Source organism: Pectinophora gossypiella, chromosome 25 (genome assembly GCF_024362695.1).
Source record: "Pectinophora gossypiella chromosome 25, ilPecGoss1.1, whole genome shotgun sequence".
NCBI lineage: Eukaryota > Metazoa > Arthropoda > Insecta > Lepidoptera > Gelechiidae > Pectinophora > Pectinophora gossypiella.
Window position 1 is genome coordinate 9559071 of NC_065428.1, and position 24234 is coordinate 9583304.

Consider the following 24234-nt stretch of genomic DNA (forward strand, 5'->3'; position numbering starts at 1 on the left):
CATACAGGGTTTTAGTAAGAGCGTACTGAATACTGAGGGGGATGATTTAAGCTCTTGATTCTGAATTAATATCGAGTAGAATTTTCCGTCGCGAAAATCATGATGATTTGTGGTTCTTTTAAATTATTTTCAATTCTATGAGCAGATTTTATTCCCCTCAGTATTCGGTACATTATCACTTACACCCCGTACAAGTACGTTGGTGACACCGTAACGAAAACTTTAGGGGATGACCGGGCCATGATTCTGAGTTGACATCAAGTGGAATTTCCTGTTGGAAAATTCATGATAATTTTACTGGTATTTTATATACAATAAGATATCAGACAGATATACCATCCATGGGTCTATCGACATACAGGGTTTTAGTAAGAGCGTACTGAATACTGAGGGGGATGATTTAAGCTCTTGATTCTGAATTAATATCGAGTAGAATTTTCCGTCGCGAAAATCATGATGATTTGTGGTTCTTTTAAATTATTTTCAATTCTATGAGCAGATTTTATTCCCCTCAGTATTCGGTACATTATCACTTACACCCCGTACAAGTACGTTGGTGACACCGTAACGAAAACTTTAGGGGATGACCGGGCCATGATTCTGAGTTGACATCAAGTGGAATTTCCTGTTGGAAAATTCATGATAATTTTATTGTATGTATTTTATGTATTTTCAGTTCCATACTTTTGAAACGGAAAATTCCACCGTATGTATTTTATTTTCAGGTGTTGTAAACCTTTTGTATTTTTAAGCGTGGCTCTGAAATTAGTCTTCTTCTTATATCGTGTGGGTTGTGAGGTGGATTACCAACCCCAGCAACCTTGGTGTCAGGGTTATTATTGAGCCGCCAAAGGCCCCTGACATGGCTCATGTGGACGGACCAACGGCTTAACGTGCCTTCCGAAGCACGGATCATCTTACTTTCGGACAATCAGGTGATAAGCCTGTAATGTTCTAACCAAACTAGGGAAGGAAAGTGATTTTTGTGATATGTCACCACCGGCGTTCGAACCCGGGATCTCCGGATCGTGAGCCCAACTCTCAATCACTGGACCACAGAGGTTGTGAAATTAGCCTCGTCTTAAATTAGTGATGGAATCTTTTGCATTAAAATCATTCCGCCTTAAGCTTATACCTCGATAGTTAAGAGTTAAAACTTAAAGTTCCTACCTCTATTATCTTCTCCTTTATTCTAGGTCCTAGATAATTTTGAGGCCTTTTCAAAGCTCTTATTGTATTTGTAGTCAAGATTTTTAAAAAGTAATATCAAAGTTTATTTGGTGTGAATTCCAGAATAATGTTTAATTATTTATTTGACGGAACAAAGCCTAATCATTGGGTACTGGTTGGGTACTGGCTGGATTCTGGTCGGGTACTGGTCGGGTTCTGGTCGGGTACTGGTCGGGTACTGGTCGGGTACTGGTCGGGTACTGGTCGGGTACTGGTCGGGTACTGGTCGGGTACTGGTCGGGTACTGGTCGGGTACTGGTCGGATACTGGTCGGGTACTGGTCGGGTACTGGTCGGGTACTGGTCGGGTACTGGTCGGGTACTGGTCGGGTACTGGTCGGGTACTGGTCGGGTACTGGTCGGGTACTGGTCGGGTACTGGTCGGGTACTGGTCGGGTACTGGTCGGGTACTGGTCGGGTACTGGTCGGGTACTGGTCGGGTACTGGTCGGGTACTGGTCGGGTACTGGTCGGGTACTGGTCGGGTACTGGTCGGGTACTGGTTGGGTGATAATTAGTGTGCCGGACGACGTCAATACAGATTTCATATAGTTTTTAATAAAACAGTTTTATAGTTATAAGTGTAGTTTTAAGAAATGTTGTACAGTAATAATAATAATAATAATATTTGGGTTTTCTTCTCTACCCCTACATCCATCCACATTCACACTCATAACTGTCCTCGTTATATATACCTTTCACCCCACAGACAACACAGACGTAACTACATTTATGTTTATCAGGATTCATGCACCATTATGACAATATAACGTATATATACGTTCCGTTCAGTTTAAACCGCATCTCTGCGATAGATCGAACGCGTACAAATGCGAAGTTATATTTCAATAGTTCTACTTTAACTCGTAGGGTAGCTATGTGTTCTCAAGAAAGGAAAATTTTATTTATGTTGGACGTATTGTACCTGTTGGCATCCCCAACAAAATTATATTTTTTATTTAAGTATGGAAATATTTGTTTCTTCTTCTTCTACAATCAGCCGGCTCAGTAGGGCAACCGGTATTATAATTGTAGTACTTCAATTATTATTGCGTATAACAAAATATATATATATATATCCTGCGTTGATCATTATTATTTACCTTGAGCTCCCTCAACCAAGTATCTGCCGCATCCGTCACGCGGCGCGAATTACGAGTATATGGAGCGCTTCGACCAATAAATGATACGAATGCTATCTTCGTAGATGGACCTCAAACGGCTATTGGTCGAAGGCCTCGATATAATTCGCGCCGTTGCCGTGCAGAGCCTACTGTTACTACAATAACGTGTATCGTATGTTATAATTTGTACTATAAAATGAATAAAAGTGCCATCAATAATATTGTCCAGTTGTATTATTTTAACTGGAGAAGAGCATCGCCATCACCTAGATGGCCACAGTACTTTTGCTCACCTCGGTGGGAAGTAGGCTTCAGTTTATGTATGTTGGTATGTAAAAAAATACAAATAAATGAAAGTGAAAACATCTTCATCTCTGTAGCATTATCCCTTTTCCATAGAGTCCGCTTACCTAATCTAAAGATTTGACAGTTTTTTTTACGGTAGCAACTAACTGTTTGACCTTCCAACTTCAAATACGAAGGGACAACCAAACTATATTACAGGTTAGGTCACATGTCTCGGGAATGTGGATTTCAAATCAAATCAAAATCAAATCAAATATACTTTATTGCACACAACATACAAAACAAATTCACACAGATGAAGATAGATACAGTACAATCTGGCGGCCTTATTGCCTTATTGATTTCCTGATTTCCTCACCATGTTTTTCTTCACCGCTTCTCTTTCATATTACGTGTCTTGTCCCTTTAAGTATGTTAAGTTACCATTTTTTTTTCAATATAACTTCAACGTATTTAAGTATTTATTTATTTATTTTAATATAGTTATAAAGTTTTTCAGGTGGGTAAGTAATAGCGATTAGCGTCCAAGATGGCGTCGTGTTTTTGAACGAGAGTGGTCCCAAGATGGCGTTGTTTCCGAACGATAATGAATGCAGCCGCGGTTCCTCGCTGACACACTAGATGGCGCTGTCGCTTCACGACAAAGTAATCTGTATATTCCACTTCCCTCGACACTTCATACAAAAAAATCATTCTTACCGCGTGCTGCCTCACGCATAAGTTAGAGCGAGACAGACAGTTCTCGCATTCCCCCTTATTCCATAACGACTTACTGCCGTAAAAGACTAAAGTACCTAATACCAAAGGGGGTGAGGTCGACGCCCGCAACGAATTTTTACAGTTCTATACGTATTCTTTATTCTATGACAGTACATACATACAACTCACGCCCGTAATACCTAATGGGGTGGGCAGAGAGTCTCTAGCTGCCTGCAGAGACACAAGCAATCAAAGAAAACTTGCAACCACTTACGGTGATAAAGGATCAGCCTATCGCCCATAGCATTAATCCATCATGTTTGAAACCACACAATCCCTCTGTCGGATTTCACGACATGCCCAGGAAGACAAGCAGCTGAACGTGTTCTGTTTTATATGCTCCCAGAAGAACATAGAAGCACATACAGAGACAGACAGTATATAAATGGACTATGTGAACACCCTGGCTCTACCAAACGGGTGAATTTAACTTATAAACCGACAAACAGCCCGCATTTTCCTTTCAAGTTTAAATTCAGGACTGTCCTAAGTAAACGGGAGTTCACACCCACCCTTCCGGCCACTTATATCAAACTTTGAATAGTGGGGGAACTCGAAAAGTGGCTATTTCTCCACACTTTGTCTCCACTGATTTTGCAAATTGAAATCATACGATTATTAAGGAAAATACTACTACGGTTACTATTTACTGATGTAAGTGAGTAATCGTTACGTGAGCCATGTCAGGGACCTTTGGCGGCTCAATTATAACCCTGACACCAGGGTCGATGAGGTTAGTATTCTACCTCATAACCCACACGATAAGAAGAAGATTAAGGAAAATGTGACGTTTGCATCTAGGCATAGAATAAAGTATATAGTACTACGTATAGAATGCATTGTTTTAAGTTTACGCGGTTATTATCATAATTAAAGCACATAATAATGGGTTCTTACCGCGTTTAAATGGGGATATGAGACTCCCGATATTTCGACACTGTTGCAAGTGCCATGATCACGGGATGACTATCGGGAGTCTCATATCCCCATTTAAACGCGGTAAGAACCCGTTATTATGTGCTTTAATTACGTATAGAATGGTAACTCTTCACCCCCCACTAGCGTCTAAGCTGCGTTTACCTCAACCCTCCTCTCCCATCGAACATAGTTTAGACATAGTTTAGGCTTTGCGCGGGCCGTTGTTTTTTATATTTTATCAGTTTAGTTTCTTTCATCTGATTCCAATAGCTCTTCTTCCGACGGTGGCACTGTTGCCGAATACATTCATTGTGCCCATAAATTCCTCATTCGACCCTATTTAACTTATTCTAAAGCGATTTAATGATGCAACGTTGCAGCTTCCTACAGCGTTTTACCAACTTTGTTTTCTTAAATTAGTAGCGCTACTTTCGAAACCTCAGAGTCAAGACGGCTGGAAGAGACTGCAGATAATAAAATTGTTTTAGTGACATCGTAACGAATACTGAAGGGGATGATTCAGACCATGATTCTGAGTTGATATTAAGTGGATTTTCCTGTCGGAAAATACATGAAAATTTTTGTGTTTTTTAAAGTTATTTTCCATTCCATATTTTTTACGATGGCAAATTCCACTTGATATCAACTAAGAATCATGGTCTGAATTATCCCTGAAAGTTTTCGTACCGATGTTACTAACTCCCTGTAACTTCTTCTTCTTCTAAGAGAAGACCCTGTATAATGTAGATACTTTTATGCTGTAGAAGTTTCTTTGCCGTCTTCTGTATTTCCGAATACATATAACCCGGGTGACACTAAACAAAGCACAGTCTCACAAAGTTATGTCCACACTAGGAATCCGACCTCTCCAGATCTTATTGGTGTGACTTTATATACTTATGTATGTTTAAAAATAATAATCATCTATCATTATGCCGTATTCATTGGGTCCGCACCGCATATCTATCCTGGTGATTTGACAGGTTCGCTCCTTTACGGAAGCGACTAATAGAATCCAGGCTGTTGGATCACATATTTCCGAAAACACATTTCCCGGCCATGTGGCTTTCCTCACGACAATTTCTTTTACCACTGAGCATCATTTTTTACCGACTTCAAAAAAGGAGGAGGTTCTCAATTCGACCGTATATTTTTTTTATGATTCAAACATGAATTCGAAACATTAATTTAGGCTTGTGCGGGATTCGAATGTGCACCTCAGTGGGAGACAAGCGTTCGTACTTATGTATTAAAATAATAATGTTTCTATAACCAAGTATGTCACATCTAGCACCTGTACATCCTTACACAAAATCCTGCGCGCTCCCGCGAAAATTCGAAGTTTCCAGCTCGAATGCGCAGGTATCGGGTTTTTGTTCACAATTCACCTGGTCATAGTCTAGGGAAAACAGTAGGTAACTGGTTGTTTTCTTACCAGGTTGAGAATCTGTATGAGAAAAATCACTACATAGTATAAAACAAAGTCGCTTTTTCTGTCCCTATGTAGCTTAAAGCGGTTTTTTTAGTAGATAGAAGTGATTCAAGAGGAAGGATTATTATGTATAATAACATCTATTAAATAGTGGAGAAATACTGTTATTTTTGAGGTTTTTAATGTGATGTCTAAAAAATGTGTCTGTAAATAATTTCAGTTTTTCCTCAGCATTGCACCCAAGCGAAGCCGGGGCGGGTCGCTAATCTATAATAAATAACATCTAAAAGAAAAACTGGGTGTTTATTACGCCAACAGCTTTAAATTGTTCTTAGAGTCGAAGTATAATACTCTCTTATGCACCTATTTTAGCTAATGAGAAGAAACACTGGTCAGCGAAACTACGCATTACACTTTTAAAATTATAATATTATTTTAAGTACACAAGATAAACATTCGAAATATAAAAAAGCTTATTCAGCGTTTATCGCTATCGACCTCCTAGGGTCGATTAATTCTTTCTAAAATAATCCTCTCAATCGACGCCCCGAGCCGAGGTTCGTGCCTAACTGGGCACCCCCAGGCCTGATGTCTTAAATTTTGTACCGAGTGAGAGCTCTCAGCGCTCCCCATTTGTCCGGCCAAGTCGTTGATGTTTCGTTCTACAAAACGTGTTTTAATTTTAGATCTCTAACTTTTATACTTTAGAAAATAAACATGTTTTAAAAGTGTGGTACTGAGTTTTAGTTCCCGGTGTAGGGCGCGGGCGTTTGATCTAAAATTAGAATTACGTTGGAAAGAGGCAGCAACGCAAAGTGGGCCGATACTATAAATATAAAAAGGGAACAACATAACTTTTTACTCATACTTAACACTTCCAAGGGCAGAACGTCTAATGACGTTCCGATTCCAAGGTGTCATACTATCTATTATGAACCATCAATGACCCATGGTCTCTGTCCGTGAAAGGGTTAATTAGTACTTATATAGAAAGAGCCTACTGTTCTTTCTACACTATTACACTAGATTTGTCTACCGCCTAACTAGTAGAACAAGCTTTGGTTCTGAAACACTACTTTGTACCTGTTTATTTAATAATATAGTTTAGAGGCTGCAACTGAAGGTTGAATAGTGTTAAAAATCGTACAAGAAAAACTTGTTCAGCTGCTTATAATAATTGTGGGCTTCTCATGAAAATCGACAAACGAATTTAAAAGCCTTGTTTGGAGCTGTGGTAGCCCAATTGGTAGAACGCTTGCCTCTCATATACATGTTTTTAAATGATTATCACGTGCTCAGCGGTGAAGGGAAACATCGTGAGGAAACCTGCGTTCCCTAGAAATGCATCTTCGGAGGTATGTGAACTAACCTGTATAGGGCTTTTTCCTTCGCAGGTTGGAAGGTCAGACAGACAGTCGCTTCTGTAAAAAACCGGACCTGTCAAATCTTCAGATTAGGTAAGCGGACCCTGTGAGAAACGGGATGATGCTAGGGAGATGATGTTCGGAAACATTTGACCAATACAGGACGATAGTGACAGCAATGAAAACTTTGAAGGATGATTCACACCATGATTCTGAGTTGATATCAAGTAAAATTTTCCGTCGCAAAACAATAAGATAAGATAAGATTCCTTATTTGCCATAAATGCAGTGTGACAGACGTTACAAAAAAATATAGTTTACCGTGCATTTAAATTACGTAAATCATGCAAAATTTATAAAATTTAAAATATAAAAGTGTCAATACAAAGGTCCTATTATGAAATTAATTGATGTACAGATTTAAATAAATGTCATTAAACTGAAAATAGAACTGAAAATAATAAAAAAAACACCAACATTTTCACGAGTTTTCCGGCAGGAAATTCCACTTGATATCAACTCAGAATTATCATGGTCTGAATCATCCTCCTCAGTATTCGTTACGATGTCACTAACACCCTGTATTTCAGTTTCACAAGTTGGAATCCCGACGCGTCCTCTAAACCACTGAATTCGACTTCATGAGTTTGAAGTCATGTTTGGTTTGATCAAAGATAATTGGCATCAAGTGGTTGCCAGGAAATGTGGCCGGTTTCTGACAATTGTCTGTTTTGTTCCCTATTACGTGGGACTTAAATAGAGCTAGCGATGCGTGTGTGTAATTAAACAAACAATGACGCGATAGTGAAGACTCGTAATAGTATTTTTTTTTTTTTTTTTATTGACGTGACTTATTGTAGATTTGCCGCAGATGGCATTAACTACTTGGCCGGACAAATGGGGAGCGCTGAAGGCTCTCACCCGGTACAACGTTTAAGACAACAGGCCTGAGGGTGCCCAGTTGGGCGCGAACCTCGGCTCAGGGCGTCGTCTGAGAGGAAAAATATTTGAAAGAATTAATCGACCCTAGTGGGTCGATAGCGATAAGCGCTGAATGAGGAAAATCGTCGACCACGCCGGCGGGGTCGGTATCGGGGTCCTGAAGTGTTTGGTGTCGCGAGCTGATTGGCTGCCTCTATGGCTAACTCGTAATAGTATATATTCGATTGTAAGTATGTAATCGTTACATGAGCCATGTTGAGGCCTTTGGCGGCTCAATAATAACCACCACGGTTGATGGGGTTGGTATTCCACCTCACAACCCACACGTTAAGAAGAAGACTCGAATAATAAGGCCGCCTATTATACTAATTCTATTTCTCTTTTGTTTTGTATTTTGTTTTTTCCTGTTTGTGCAATAAAGTATTTGTTATGTTATGTTATGTTTAAGACTCGATTCCTAAGTCTAGAACACAGTCGAAGGGTAGCTTGCCTGGCGGTTTTTTTTATAGGATACAAATCAGTGAGTGTGCGCAGGAACTTCATAAGTTAATTCCACCCATTTCATTCCATCTACGGAAACCAAAGGTCGGCAGGTATTTCATCCTTATGTAGTGGATATACCACCAATCCGCACTAAATATTTTGCCTCTACCTGTTGGAAACACCAACATTACAAACGTAATTTGGCTGTCAATTTGACAACCAACTCCTTTTTTATATAGCTGTCATAATTTTTTTATAATGTAATTTTTCGCCATATTGATTTATCGAACATCGTTCGCTCGCATTGTGCTCCTAATAATAATTGTAAAATTATACGTGAAACCAACAAATCGTGGTTTTCTTCAATCGCATTTCCATCACACACCAGCCCTTCAGCCCAGCAGAAGTTGTACACTACCGTATTCATGCGAAGGGCAAAGACCTGGTACTGTTACTACCTCCACATTCATCAATCGTTTCAATCACGGACGCCGGATCAGAGCAGATCGTACTGAACCTTTTCTAAGGACATCTCCAATTTGGTCACTATACGGAAGAATTTCAGAGAAATATACCCACTTGTAGTGTTCCTAATTTTTTTTTTTTGTTTTGGTTTTCCCCGAAGGGTAAGGCAAAGGGAACTATGCCCATACAGCCATGTCTGACGTATTTTTTTTCTTGATGATTAATGAAATGATGAAAGGTGATGAAGATGAAACCTAAGCCCCCACCCTCGGAGTAGACTCCTACTCCGAACCCCAAACGAATTAACTCAAAAGTCCGCATAAACTTTTGAGTTATGAAGCGGCTTCCCGGCACGAAGCGAAAATAGGCAGATACACTTTGTTCATTGAATACTCCAATATAATAACACTCGCGAATGTCTTCCGACTAACTTAATGCGATCATTAACCACAAAACACCACTTCGTATTAATTATTTAGATTACTCAATGAAGAAAGCAACTGTCCCGTTCCCGTTTCCCGCCGAAAAGCCGTAGTGTTCCTAAATGTGTTATTAATGTATGTAGAGGTATGATTTGTTTATGTGCAATAAAGTATATTTGTTTTTTTTTTTAGATTGTGATTTTTCCGTAGTCAGGTTTTAGTTTTGAAACTTATATTTTAATAGAATTCCTTTGATCTAATTTGAGGATTTTCTTTTGCCGCCATTGCTAAGTCGGAGCAGCCCTAATAGCTCTGTTACTATTTTTAGATTAGCAAAGTGCTTTGGACAATAAAATACACAAAGATAAGCCGCCCGTAATTCCTAATGGGTGGGCAGAGCCACAAATAATTGGAGAAAACTTGCAGCCGCTATTGACATTATAAATATTGATTGATTGATCTCTCCGACCGATTTCGGCCATGGCGACCACTTCGACTCCTAATTGGCACGACGCTGATGCGCCCGAAGATGGGTCATGCAGCCTATCTTTACAGTGAACTCCCGCGCACAGTGAGGGCATTATAAATATTAATAATAAACTTATTAATAATATCCTTCATCTCCCCAGCGTTATGCCGTTTTCACAGGGTCCGCTTGCCTAACCTAAAGATTTGACAGGTTCGGTTTTTTACTGAAGCGACTGCCTGTCTGAACTTCCAAGCCGCGATGGAAAAACGAGGCACATACCCCCAAAATGCATTTCTCTAGAATTTAGGTTTCCTCGCCATGTTATCCTTCACCGTTGAGCACGTGATAATCATTTGTGACCCAAACATGAATTCGAAAAACGATTTCGAAAATCATAGGTTTCGGCCCGTGCCGCATTCGAACCTGCGACCTTACAGTGAGAGGCAAGCGTTCTACCATTTGGACTACCACGGCTCCATAATAAAAGATAAACAGCCTATATACGTCCCACTGCTGGGCACAACCGGAGCGGCTGTGGAGCACACTCCGCCACGCTGCTAATAAAAAGTACTTAAATCAAGATGTCATTGGCATTCTGTTAAGAAGCTTAAAAAGTTAAACATGGTAGTTACCTAAATGTTCTAGAAACCTTAAAGGAACAGCCAATAGTGATTGATGAGGCATGATGGCGCTAATTACCGCTTTAAACCGGTTCTAACTGCTCCGGTCTGGTTTGCTTCGGTTTCAATGTCCGGGGGTTAGATAAATAATGGCTAAAGCTTTGATTTTTACAGATAAAATTGAAGGTATTCTTAGAATGTCTTCACTTTGTGTGAATTTGTAAGTTATTGGTTCAAATCTGGGCCGAAATAACACAGTTGGCTCGACCATCATAGACGGCGATACGGTTCACCACCTATCACGTTGGTCTAACAGAAAGCTCGGTAAGGTGTGGATACTTAACTTAGTTCATCTTGCGATGAATGTAGGTACCTCTAACAACCACATATCGTAAGCTTACGTTATGAATGCAAGTTCGGTACCGAGGTTCGAGTAGCAAAATCTTATAAATAGTACTAAGTAAGACATTGCCAAAGACATTTCACACCCAGTTTCGTGCACCAGATGCTAACTGGAATTACCTTCAAACGCTACGGAAACTCCGAAAGTTAAACTTGAAGTCTGCTCGTATCTCAGGGAGGAGGTTTTATTAAATTTTGACACTTTTTCATACCCTATGTATGCACCTAAGTTTAGAATAAAAAAAAGGGTGCGACTTTTCAGCGCTTTCCATTTGACCGGCCAAGTAGTTAACCATCTGCGACAAATCTACAATAAGACACGTCAAAAAAAAGGCAAACCTTGAATTTTGTACTGTTGCAGTTTCGAATCCAGAACAGGCCTAAACCAATTGTCGAATTTGTTTTCGAATTCATGTTTCGATCATAAATTATTATATCACATGCTCAGCGGTGAAGAAAAACATCGTGAGGAAACCCATATTCCAGAGAAATGCATTTTCGGAAGTATGTGACCTAACCTGTACTGGATGCTACTGTGAAAAAGGGATCTGTCAAAATCTTAAGGTTAGGTAAGCGGACCCTGTGGAAAACGGTATGATGCTAGGGGGATGATGATATCACCTAACATTATAGAACTTTTCTAGAAAGATCTAAAAGAAAATCTTCCTAAACTTCGGTTTATGTTGTGATGGTCTAAATAAGACAAAACCTTCAAAAAGTGCTACAATGTAAAAAAGTTTTACTATGAATAAAAACGATACTTAGGATACAAACTTTAGTTTGCGGTCGCTGAAAAGAAATGTTGGTATATTCTGATCGGAAAATCTGTAAATCTACATGAAAATTTATTTTTGTGAAGTTTCCCTTCTCTTGAAAGGGGTAAGACTTAGTTACTATTGCAGACAAAACATCGCAACTCGCAAGATCATCGTTTTAAAATTCGACCCTATCATAAACACCTTAAAATGGATTATCCAATGAAAGATTTCCAAAGATTAGAAAATGCAGAGGTGTGAAACATTCGACGTATAAAAATAAAACCTATTTTGCTTTCCTTAAGGTACGCTTTTGATGTCTTTAAAGGCCAGTTTAGGCTGAAAATACCAACAATGTAGTTTTGAAAGTGCCAGAAGTTGACAATATTGCTACTGTACTTGATTTTTGTTGGGAGTTTCCAAACTAGTTTAAACCAGTTAGTTCCAGTTTGGAATTCTTTCCACTTCATCTTTACCTTTACAAAGTTATCGCGATAGAAGTTTTGGCTACACAGAAATACTTATAGGGTTAAGTTGTAACTATGTAATTTGTTATAAACGACCTGATGGTGGATGCTGTCCGTACGGTAGGTTCTAAACACTTTAGAACCCGCCGTACCAAAACGCAGAAACTCTCCGCACACACACTCGAACTCATGGATAAGAGACACGAAATGAGGCTGCAGGACTCAGCGGATGTCGTACGTTATAGACAACTTAATAGACAGATCTCGAAGTCTTTGACGAGCGACCTTCGCCAATTTAATACTAAACGTATTAAAGAGGCTATAGAGCGGAACAAGGGCTCCAAGGTGTTCGCAAAAAATCTGTCTATTGGGCAAAGTCAACTAGCGAGACTGAAAACTGAGGACGGCAGAATCATTTCGTCGACTCCCGAAATCCTGAGAGAGATTGAGAGTTTCTATAGACAGCTATATTCCACGAAAACATCAGGCGAAAGCATGGCTCGAGACCCTCGAGCCAAGCTTACCCGACACTACACTGAAGATATCCCGGACGTCAGCCTGTACGAGATTAGGATGGCCCTCAAACAACTCAAAAACAACAAAGCGGCAGGAGATGACGGAATCACAGCAGAACTTCTGAGAGCGGGCGGAACGCCAATACTTAAAGTCCTCCAGAGGCTCTTCAATTCCGTCATATTTCAGGGCAAAACGCCGAGGGCATGGAGCGGAAGCGAGGTGATCTTGTTCTTCAAGAAAGGGGATAAAGCCCTACTGAAGAACTACAGACCTATCTCGCTTCTGAGCCATGTCTACAAGTTGTTTTCGAGGGTCATTACGAATCGTCTCGCTTGCAGGTTTGACGACTTCCAGCCTCCCGAACAAGCCGGTTTCCGAAAAGGCTTTAGCACCATAGACCACATCCATACGCTGCGGCAGGTTATACAGAAGACCGAAGAGTATAATTTGCCACTTTGCTTGGCGTTTGTGGACTATGAGAAAGCCTTTGATTCGATCGAGACCTGGGCTGTGTTGCAGTCTCTTCAGAGGTGCCAAGTGGACCATAGGTACATCGAAGTGCTAAGGGACCTCTACCAAAATGCCACTATGTCAGTTCGAGTACAGAACCAGAGCTCTAATCCGATCCAACTGCAGCGAGGAGTGAGACAGGGAGATGTCATCTCTCCGAAACTGTTCACTGCTGCATTGGAGGATATTTTTAAGCTTCTGGACTGGAAAGGATTTGGCATCAACATCAACGGCGAGTACCTGACGCACCTTCGATTTGCCGATGATATAGTCCTAATGGCTGAGACCCTGGAAGACCTGAACACCATGCTCGAGCATCTCAGTAACGCATCCCAACGAGTGGGTCTTAGCATGAACATGGCAAAGACAAAAATTATGTCCAACGACCATGTCGCACCCACTCCAGTTCAGGTTGGGAACGTTACACTCGAAGTTGTAGACCAGTACATTTACCTAGGACAAATAATCCAGTTAGGTAAGTCCAACTTCGAGAAAGAGATCTCTCGTCGGATCCAACTCGGATGGGCAGCGTTCGGGAGGCTGCGGAATATCTTCTCGTCCAGAATACCTCAGTGTCTCAAGACGAAAGTCTTTGACCAGTGCGTGTTGCCAGTGATGACCTACGGCAGTGAGACGTGGCCGCTTACTATGGGTCTCGTGAGGAGGCTCGGTGTCGCTCAGCGGGCAATGGAGAGAGCTATGCTCGGTATTTCCCTGCTGGATCGAATCAGAAATGAGGAGATCCGCAGGAGAACTAAAGTCACCGACATAGCTCGGAGAATTGCAAAGCTGAAGTGGCAGTGGGCAGGACACATAGCGAGGAGAACCGATGGCCGATGGGGCGGAAAGGTTCTGGAGTGGCGACCACGTGTCGGACGACGCTCAGTGGGTAGGCCCGCTACAAGGTGGACCGACGATCTGGTGAAGGTCGCGGGAAGCCGCTGGATGCGGGCAGCGCAGGACCGATCGTCGTGGAGATCCTTGGGGGAGGCCTATGCCCAGCAGTGGGCGTCATACGGCTGATGATGATATGTAATTTGTTATGTTATTTTTATAAATAATAAATACGTTATGTTAAGAAAGTTCTAAAAATAAGCTTACTTACTTTTTAATTTTTATAGGATACACAGTACAGGCTGATCACCTGATTGTCCAAAAAGTAAGATGATCCGTGCTTCGGAAGGCACGTTAAGCCGTTGGTCCCGGTTACTACTTACTGATGTAAGTAAGTAGTAGTTACATGAGCCATGTCTGAGGCCTTTGGCGGCTCAATAATAACCCTGACACCAGGGTTGATGAGATTGGTAATTCAGCAACCCACACGATAGAAGAAGATAGGATACGAAAGGTCTGATTTAAAGTATGTTTTATTTTAATACTTTTATGCTGGACTGAGAACACACGAAACAATAATAAACAGAACATGTTCAAAGGCTTGTCTTTCCGGGCATGTCGTTAAATCCGACAGAGGGCTTGTGTCCTTTCTAACAAGGCCGATTGGTGCGATTGGCTGATCATCGGTTATGGTAACGTTCATTATGTCAAACTTACGACTTCGTACCCAATGGCAAGGGCTGAAAGTCGTTAACGAGTGAGGGAGCACGCGCGAACTGTCTATCTCTCTCATACTCTTTACCCGGCCACGGTAAGAACGAAATTTTAGTGTGGAGTGTTACTGCTTTCTCATAAACGCACACACACACACACACACACACACACACACACACACACACACACACACACACACACACACACACACACAAACACACACACACACACACACACACACACACACACACACACACACACACACACACACACGCGCGCGCACACACATAAGTACACACATAAGTCTAAAACAATAAACTGCCTAACATGTTAAAAGAAGAAAAAAGTGACAAAATCTTTATTAAAAAATTAAAAGAACTTCTCATTAATAAATGTCACTACAGCACTAGTGAATACCTTAACGATACTGATGTTCCAATTTGAAAAGCTTCCTTCTCTCTTTTAAACTTCTATTTTGTTGTGCCCGAAAGGGTCTATGATGTGAAACTCATATGTAACTTACAAACTTGTACACCATCAACCATCATAGTATGCAAATAAAGAATATTGAATATACAATATCATTAATTAAGTTTAACCTAATTTGCAACCATACTTATATATTCAAATTCAAATTCAAAAATATCTTTTTCAAATTCAAATTCAAAAATATATGTATAAGTAATCCATTATTGTATTCTTTGCTGCACCCACTGATAAGTTTACCTACTAATACTAATGTTATATAATAGCAGTTTGCACGCAATTACTTTTATAATAATAGGTACCTAGACTTTAAAATTGTCTACAAACATAAGTTAAACCATTGTTAAATAATAACTTGGGAAGAGTGAGGCCACCTAGCACAAGCAATGTATTGCTTAAATGGTGGGCTTCCACAATTTGTGAAAAAGGTTTTTGGAAGACTAATAATTATTTTTGTATTTTGTACTGCTGTGCCGATGTGACTACCGGGGGAGAGCTCTCAGCGCTCCCCATTTGTCCGGCCAAGTAGTTATTGTAGTTTTGCCGCAATTAGTAAGTTAGTCGTCGTCGACAAAAAACGTCGTCGTTAGTCGTCGAAAAAAAAGTCGGTGATACCATTTGGAAAAGTTAGGTTCGTAAATATCCAAAGGTTGTCGAGAAATAAACAAGTAACTTATTTGGAAAAATTTTTTTTTCTTCTATAAGTACGTAAAGTTAAACATGATCAGATTACTCGTGCTGCCTCGTATAAGGTCGAAGTAAATATAACTCTACAACTCGAGAGGTCTTCGATTTGAGAGTTATTGCGCGCTGAACGAGGAGACGAGAGTCGGGTGTTTCGGTGGATGCGGCATTTAGTTGACATAACATAGCATCACTCCTGTATTTGCCAGAGGTGTATAATAAAATATATCGTCGCCCTTATAGTGCTTTCAAGAAAACCTTGATTTCCTTCAGTGAATTTCTGGGGTGAATCTATGGGGGGGGGGGGGGGGGGGTTTCGAATTGTAATGACTTCTTCGAATTATACATCAGTACGTGCATAAATATACGTGCATACTTGCGTTCTAAAGCTCGGCTTTTATTTTCGAACAATCTATTTAAGTACATGCAATAGCTGGCGAAGAGATTTTAACAAAAATATTAATTTATTAAAAAAAAATACAAGTTATAAGTGAAGCCAATTAAAATAATTTTAAATTAATTCTTTGGTCATTTTCTCTCGCAAATACGCAGTGCAGACAGCGCCACGTGCGTCGCGAAACGGAACTACTATTACGATGCGCCCAGTCATATCACGATGTGGCTAAGAAACTGTACGGCAAATCGACAAATACATGGCTCCCATTGCCCTGTCCAACTTTATATCGAGGACTTATAGAATAATTGGTCAAATCACGAAATGCCGGCACATCATTATCTGCCCAAATCTCCGACGGTCCAATTTAACGATCGGCCTACGACAAAATATATACTATATACACTTCTGCCTTATAGGATACGGACGTAAAGAAAGAGACATTTATTATTTTTGGACACAAAAAAAATTAAAATTAAAAATAATTCATCATCTCCCTAGCATTATCCCGTTTTTTACACGGTTCGCTTACCTAACCTAAAGATTTCATAGGTCCGGTTTTTTTACAGAAGCGACTACCTGTCTGACCTGCCAACCCGTGAATGGAAAACCAGCCTAATACAAGTTAGGTCACATATCACCGACAATACATTTCTCGAGAATGTGGGTTTCCTCACGAAGATTTCTTTCACCGTTGAGCAGCAATATGATAATCATTGGTTTAGGCCTGTGCTGGGCTCGAACCTGCGACCTCAAAGTGAGGGGCAAGCGTTCTAACAACTGGGCTACCACGGCTGTCAAAAAATTAGTATCTACAAAAGAAATCTAGAACAGAGGATCATAAAAAAATATCGTAATATAACGCCGGATCATTTGCGGTGGCGTCCGGTATAAAAGGACCTCGCTCGACAGTCAGCATAATATTAAGCCGCGGCGTGGGCCACGACCCTGGTATTCTGCCGGCCCTGGTGAGTTAGTACCATCACAGCTATAAGTAGGTATATAGGTGCCGACTCCAGTACACACCACCTAATTTTATTTTAAGTTACATCTGTCATTTTCTTATCCACCGAAAAGAAAAAGACGGGTAATCGACAGACATAAAATTTATGGAGCACATGTCAATTTTAGGCAGAAATTTAAAAAACCCTTCCAAAATTTTGTATTCGCCAATAATTCGACTGAATTAAGTTGACACGTCAAACGGGTTGCATATCAGCGAGATGCCTATTTTATTCGCGTTTTAAAATTAACTGTTGTCAAACATCCGTCCCTTTCCTTTTCAGAGGATAAGAAAATGATGGATATAACTTAAAATAAAATTAAGAGGTGTCTGCAGGAATCGGGGCCAATGCATGCTATTATAAATATGCCGTATTCATACTCAGAATTGCCTTCTATCCCATGGTTATGGTAACATTCGCTTCTATTGAAACCTTAACAAGCCGTTTCATGTTTATTTGCTTCTCTTACTGGTTATTACTCTTCAACTGATGAATACATAAGAGATAATTTTAAAAAGAAAAATATGTTTATGTATTATAATCGAAATGATGTGGCTTGAATAACCAGATTGTTCCAAAAAGTAAAATGATTAGTCCCGGCTATTAGCCGTAAAAAACACCTCCACCAACCCGCAATGTAGCCGCGTGGTGGAGTATGCTCCATACCCCCTCCGGTTGATTGAGGGGAGGCCTGTGCCCAACAGTGGGACGTATACAGGTTGTTTAGATAAACGTAGGTAGGTAGGTATTATACATCTACGTACCTACTTATTTACTATCCTTCTCTACTCTTCTTCTATCGTGTGGGTTTTGAGGTGAATGACCAACCTCATCAACCCTGGCGTCAGGGTTACTATTGAGCCGCCAAAGGCCCCTGACATGGCTCTTTTAACCACTTACCAACATCAGTAAGTAGTAACCAGGACCAACGGCTTAACGAGCCATCCGAAGTACGGATTATCTTACTTACTGACAATCAAGTGATCAGCCTGTAATGTCTTAACTACGGAAAACACGAAATTACTATGGAATTTGTATGAAAAAGCACACTGTGACGTCGTAGAAAAACATGATAAAACATCGGACTTATTCGTAAATAAGTTAAATAGGAAAAAGAAAATGTTTATCGTTATATTTAGATCTGTCTTTATTTAGTAATCAGAATTTCGTAATTTATCTTGAATCTAGTACACGACTCAATTATGTCTGTCTGCGTCGTGTCAGATCAGAATTATTTATTCAACGTAATTGTAGTGGATAAACTTGTTGAAGGTTAATGTAACATTTTTGAATTTACCTTACCTACTTCATTTCGCAAGGTGTTGTAGCTGAGGAGAAGAAATGACAAGAAACTGCAACAGCAACATCTCTTTTAAATCAATGACGGTATACATTACAAGTTATTTAATAACTAGAGGAACACATTTGATACCGGACATTTTTGTCATTTAGGTATGTAATCATTAATCTAATATAAATAAGCTAATAAACTTTTTTACATAAAGTAAGCTTCACATGAGCTTTAAATTTATTTTCTGAGAAATTCAAAATATTATCTGGTATTTTATTGTTTTAAACGTTTACATAATCCGAAAAAGATGAATTTAATTTACTTAATTTTGAATAGCAATTTTATTTTTATTCCTTGCATTGTAAGTATGCCTTTCACAGTTTCTTGGAAGGAGATGTCTGTACGATTTATATCTATGTAGATAACATTCGCTGGGTCTATTGGTCCTTTTTTTTTGACGTGACTCATTGTAGATTTGCCGCAGATGTCATTAACTACTTGGCCGGACAAATGGGGAGCGCTGAAGGCTCTCACCCGGTACAACGTTTAAGACAACAGGCCTGAGAGTGCCCAGTTGGACGCGAATCTCGGCTCAGGGCGTCATCTGAGAGGAATTATATTTGAAAGAATTAATCGACCCTAGTTTGTCGATAGTGATAAGCGCTGATTGAGGGAAATCGTCGACGACGCCGGTGGGGTCGGTATCGGGGTCCTGAAGTGTTTGGTGTCGCGAGCTGATTGCTAGCGAGCTTGATGGCTAGTGGTTTGTTGGTTGAAACTACTAGAAACCCTTGATATAATTTGCACCGCGCGCGACACGGTAGCTGTGCAGACCTGCACTAAATGCTCTTTATTTTCCTTATCTTACCTGTTTGTTGGCGGGCAAACGAAAAAGCTAGGGAGTATTTCCGCTACACATAAATACACTCTTCCTTCCTTCTCCGCTTTAACTGGAATACAGTGACGTATTCAGGCTTTAAGTATCGTGAGAAGATTGTTTGATACTAGTAACATAGTTACACTTTGAATCGTATTTTTTACGTAACGAATCTCATCCGCCTAAAACTAATAATGTCATAGCATCATGCCTGTATCCCTGAGGGGTTCGGAAAAGGAGTCATCATCATCAATTTAAGAGCTACGCTCTTGTCGGTGCAGAATTTTCCATGCTACTTTTTTAGGTAAAAATATGGCAGTGGTTTCCCTCTTGCCTTCCGCCCCGCAGTACGCTGTCTGACGCAAGTGGGATGGCGTCCAGAGTAGTCTATTACAAAGCCATACTAGGACTCCTGTCCTCCGCCTCTGAATAGTACTGACAGTTATTGCTGCCTTCTGTCAGGTTCCAGGTTACAGTCCCTGTGACATGCCCCTTCCGTCCTGCGTCCTGCATCGGCAAAGGAGTAAGTTACTAATATTATAAATGTGAAGTGAGTGAGTTTGTGAGTTTGGATGTTTGTTACTCTTTCACGCAAAAACTACTGAATGGATTTTAATAAAACTTTACAAAATGTAGCTTATGCATCAGAATAACACACAAGCTTTAACAATTTAAAATATCTGAATTTCTTACCGCGGAAACCGAAAATCACACGGTTGTTGCCTTTTGATGCCTATTTTGATCAAATTTGGCAAACACACATAGGACGATATTTTAGGATAGATATGGGATGGACCACAGAATGGAAGAAAGCAAATAGTTCATTAGTACTTCAGCTTTGCACAATACTCGAATGCTAACTTTACTACGCACGGACCTCCGCGAAAATAATTAAAGGGTCGTCTTATATAATTATAATCTGCAGAGCAATAAGTCAAATATTATATGAGTGAGTGAGTAAGTGAATGAGTGAGTGAGTTAGTTAGGGCGTTAGTGAGTGCGTGATGTTCTAAAAGTTTATTTTCTAACACATACGAACTCCCTCCCTGCCAACCTACATTAAGAAAAAGAGAATCGGTTCAGTAGTTAAAGCATAGAGAATAAATACCAGTTATTGTTTCGAATGAAAGGAAATGTTCTCAATTGGTCATTAGACCATATTCCCACGTCAAAACAAAAGTACGGGGCACAATAGAAAATTTATAGGACTGCACACCAGTGTGAAAGATATAAGATAAAAAAAACTATTAGATTGATGTTAACCACGGCCTCCTTGGTTTTTTTTTTTATATACTTGTCAATTTTGTTATGTTCCATTGTTATTTAAAATGTCTAAAGACTCTCCCTCTTTTGTAAATACCCTTGTAAAATTTATATGTATCAATAAAAGTAAATTATAAATTTTCATTATTAATATATTCCTTTTATATTAAAAAATGTTTTTTTTTGTACTCTATTTGTCTGTTTTATTTTGTCTTTGTTGGATTTTTTATGTAAAATGAGAATATCTTTTTGTTATAGGGCAATAATCTCTATTGGATGTCAACAGATGACAGCTGATCGACTGTCAGTGTCAGTGACAAGTATGCTCAACGTCTTGCCTAAATAACTATTGAATTTTCTACTAATTAGATGCTATTGTTTTTTCTTCAAACGTGACACTGGCAGAATTGTGATCACACAGAAGCCGTATCGCCGTCTATAATGGTCGAGCCAACTGTGTTAGTGAAAACATAAAAACTCATTGGTGCAAGTCCGGTACCAGCGTTCAAACACTTTGAATCGGTGCTCGCCATAGAGTCGGCTTCAAATATTCCAACTTTAACTGCAACATAGCCTTTACGCCTGCGAAATTCGTACCTAAAACAATGGTTCGGTCATCCTTGGAAGTTCCCAGCTAAAACACGCTCCATAGGGTGTTGCTGGGAAAGTATGAATGTAAGTAATTATAGAAAATGACCGGTTTAATTATTACGTATATTTGATGGAACGATATAGCATGTTATTTTTTTGTGATTAAATGTTATGATAGATGAGATTCGTTAGCGGATTATGTAACCTTTGCTTTTACTTTTAAAACTGGATCGTCTTGATTTGTATCTTGTACCAATGGGGATTTTTATATTTTTAATAGCTACAACTAATCCGTTTGGAGAATGGGTGACTGGTGATGTGCCCATGTGAATATTCCCACTTTCGGAACGTTCCTAGCAGTAAAAAAGCGAAAAACGTATGTAAAAAGAAATGACCGTCCTTCAAATAAAAACACTTATGCATTGGTGTAGTTTAGAGGCGGCCAATCAGCTCGCGACACTAAACACTTCAGAACTCCGATACAGACCTCGCCGGCGTGGTCGACGATTTCCCTCATTCAGCGTTGATCGCTATCGACCCACTAGAGTCGATTAATTCTTTCAAATATCTTCCTCTCAGACGACGCCCTCACTTTTTTTTTTTTTGACGTGACTTATTGTAGATTTGCCACAGATGGCATTAACTACTTGGCCGGACAAATGGGGAGCGCTGAAGGCTCTCACCCGGTACAACGTTTAAGACAACAGGCCTGAGGGTGCCCAGTTGGGAGCGAACCTCGGCTCAGAGCGTCGTCTGAGAGGAAAAATATTTGAAAGAATTAATCGACCCTAGTGGGTCGATAGCGATAAGCGCTGAATGAACGCCCTCACTGTTAAGCCTGTTGTCTTAAATTTTGTACCGGGTGAGAGCCCTCAGCGCTCCTCATTTGTCCGGCCAAGTAGTTGATGCCATCTGCGGCAAATCTACAATAAGTGACGTCAAAAGAAGGTCTACAAGAAGGTAGGATCATGCAAGTCGCACCCATATTTCTTGCGAATCAACAGAACTCTCACATAATACCTTCCTTTGCACTCTGTACGCACACTGTACGCACGCACTCATACACACGTAACACCCACTCACCACAATTAATTCAAACTACTCACAAACACATCTATACATACATCTTTTGTTTATCAAGGAACACATTACTATTACTTTTTTTTTTATTATTATTATTATATAAACTATATAAGTACCTTTTTGTTTGCATGCCTGCACATAGAATAAGGTTCAATGTTGCTGTTTTATTCCGGGGGAAGGCCTGATGACCTATATTACAAGTTTTTAACTTAGTTTAGGCATCAGAACTTTCACAAAATCTGCCAGTTTAAACTAGTAAATTGTCATGTACAATGTTTTTGTGTGGAAAAAAAATATTTTTCTTTTTCAAAAAAAAAAAAAAATATAAATGTTGTTTAATTATTCTATTGGAAGGTTGACAACCAAAAAATAAAGGATATTGTAACAAATGTACATAGTATTCTCCGAGACGGGATTCCAACCCGCGACACTACCATGTGAGTCATGCGTTTTACGAGGTACTCAGTACGTGCGAGCGGTAATCTATACGTTGTTATATTTTATCCTTGTAACTGTCGTTAACATAACACCAGTGTTTGGTTACTGCTTGTAAAGTTAGAGAACTTAGATCCTAGAGTTTAGGAATATGATACTTTTAAGCCCCATCAAAACAATGAATACTTAATGAAGACTTTAATTATTTTGTTAAGACCTCGAATTTGTTAAAAACATCGTAGAAGAGAAGCTATAAAGCAAGGAAGGGGAAGACCAAGAAGAGCTTACATAAAACAAAATAATGAGAAGGCAAAAGACGAGGCAAAAGAGGGTGCCCAGTTGGGCGCGAACCTCGGCTCAGGGCGACATCTGAGAGGAAAAATATTTGAAATAATTAATCGATCCTAGTGGGTCGATAGCGATAAGCGCCGAATGAGGGAAAAAAGAATCAAAGGACAATTTCTCAAAACAACCTAGAAACGTAATGCAAAATGGATCAACCTGAAGGTGCCAATTAGTGAGTCACATTGTGCTATTAAGGGTTGTATTAATAAACTAATCTCAGCTTCGAGACTGCCCTCAAGATCAAGTGAATGGGACAGTTCTTATATAAAAAACAGAGTATGTATCTTGAGGACAGTCTCAGCTGAGATTCGTTTATTTATACCACCCCAAGTCCAATCTAATCCATTGGGTTTCAGCTCATTATAACTCGTTTTTTATTCCGAGTGACTTATTGTAGATTTGCCGCAGATGGCATTACAAAATACTACTAACACCACTCTCTACTACTCTCTCCCTCTCTTCTCTACTTGGCCAGACAAATGGGGTGCGCTGAGGGCTCTCACCCGTTATCGACTTGACCGATATTGATGACTTTCAACCAAACTGGTTGGTAGTGTGTAGGTGGTTCCGACACAAAAAGACAGATAGTCGCCCACTCAGTATTAGCAAGCTGATGACCGTAACGATTACTATCGGAGAGAGAATATAATAATAGAGAATACTAATTCTACTATGGGTTTGCTCAGCTTTTTTATTTTTTTTTATTTTGACCAACTCACCTTATCTAAGAGGCCATGGTAGCCCAGCTGGTAGAAAGCTTGCCTCTCACCTTGAGGTCTCCGGCCTCCGTGATCCAGTGGTTGAGCGTTGTGCTCACGATCCGGAGGTCCCGGGTTCGAATTTCGGTGGGGACAAATCACAAAAGTCACTTTGTGATCCCTCGTTTGTTTAGAACATTACAGGCTGATCACCTGATTGACCAAAAGTAAGATGATCCGTGCCTCGGAAGGCACGTTAAGCCGTTGGTCCCGGTTACTAAGTGTAAGTACGTAGTCGTTACATGAGTCTTGTCAGGGGCCTATGGCGTCTCAATAATAACGCAGACACCAGG

The 24234-nt window shown here is 39.9% G+C and overlaps 2 protein-coding genes across 2 annotated transcripts in view; both read right to left on the reverse strand.

Annotated features, from left to right (window-relative positions):
- LOC126378011 (kin of IRRE-like protein 1) overlaps nt 1-24234 on the reverse strand; it is a 445390-nt gene that overhangs the window by 359872 nt on the left and 61284 nt on the right. The gene's annotated exons all lie outside the window — the stretch shown is intronic.
- Nucleotides 1333-1776, reverse strand: LOC126378012 (putative uncharacterized protein DDB_G0290521). The gene has a single exon (XM_050026034.1). It carries the CDS (start codon nt 1774-1776, stop codon nt 1333-1335), a length of 444 nt encoding a protein of 147 aa, XP_049881991.1.

Excerpts from the sequence above, each read along its gene's own strand:
- LOC126378012 (XM_050026034.1), bottom strand. The coding sequence starts at position 1,776 with ATGAAATCTGTATTGACGTCGTCCGGCACACTAATTATCACCCAACCA.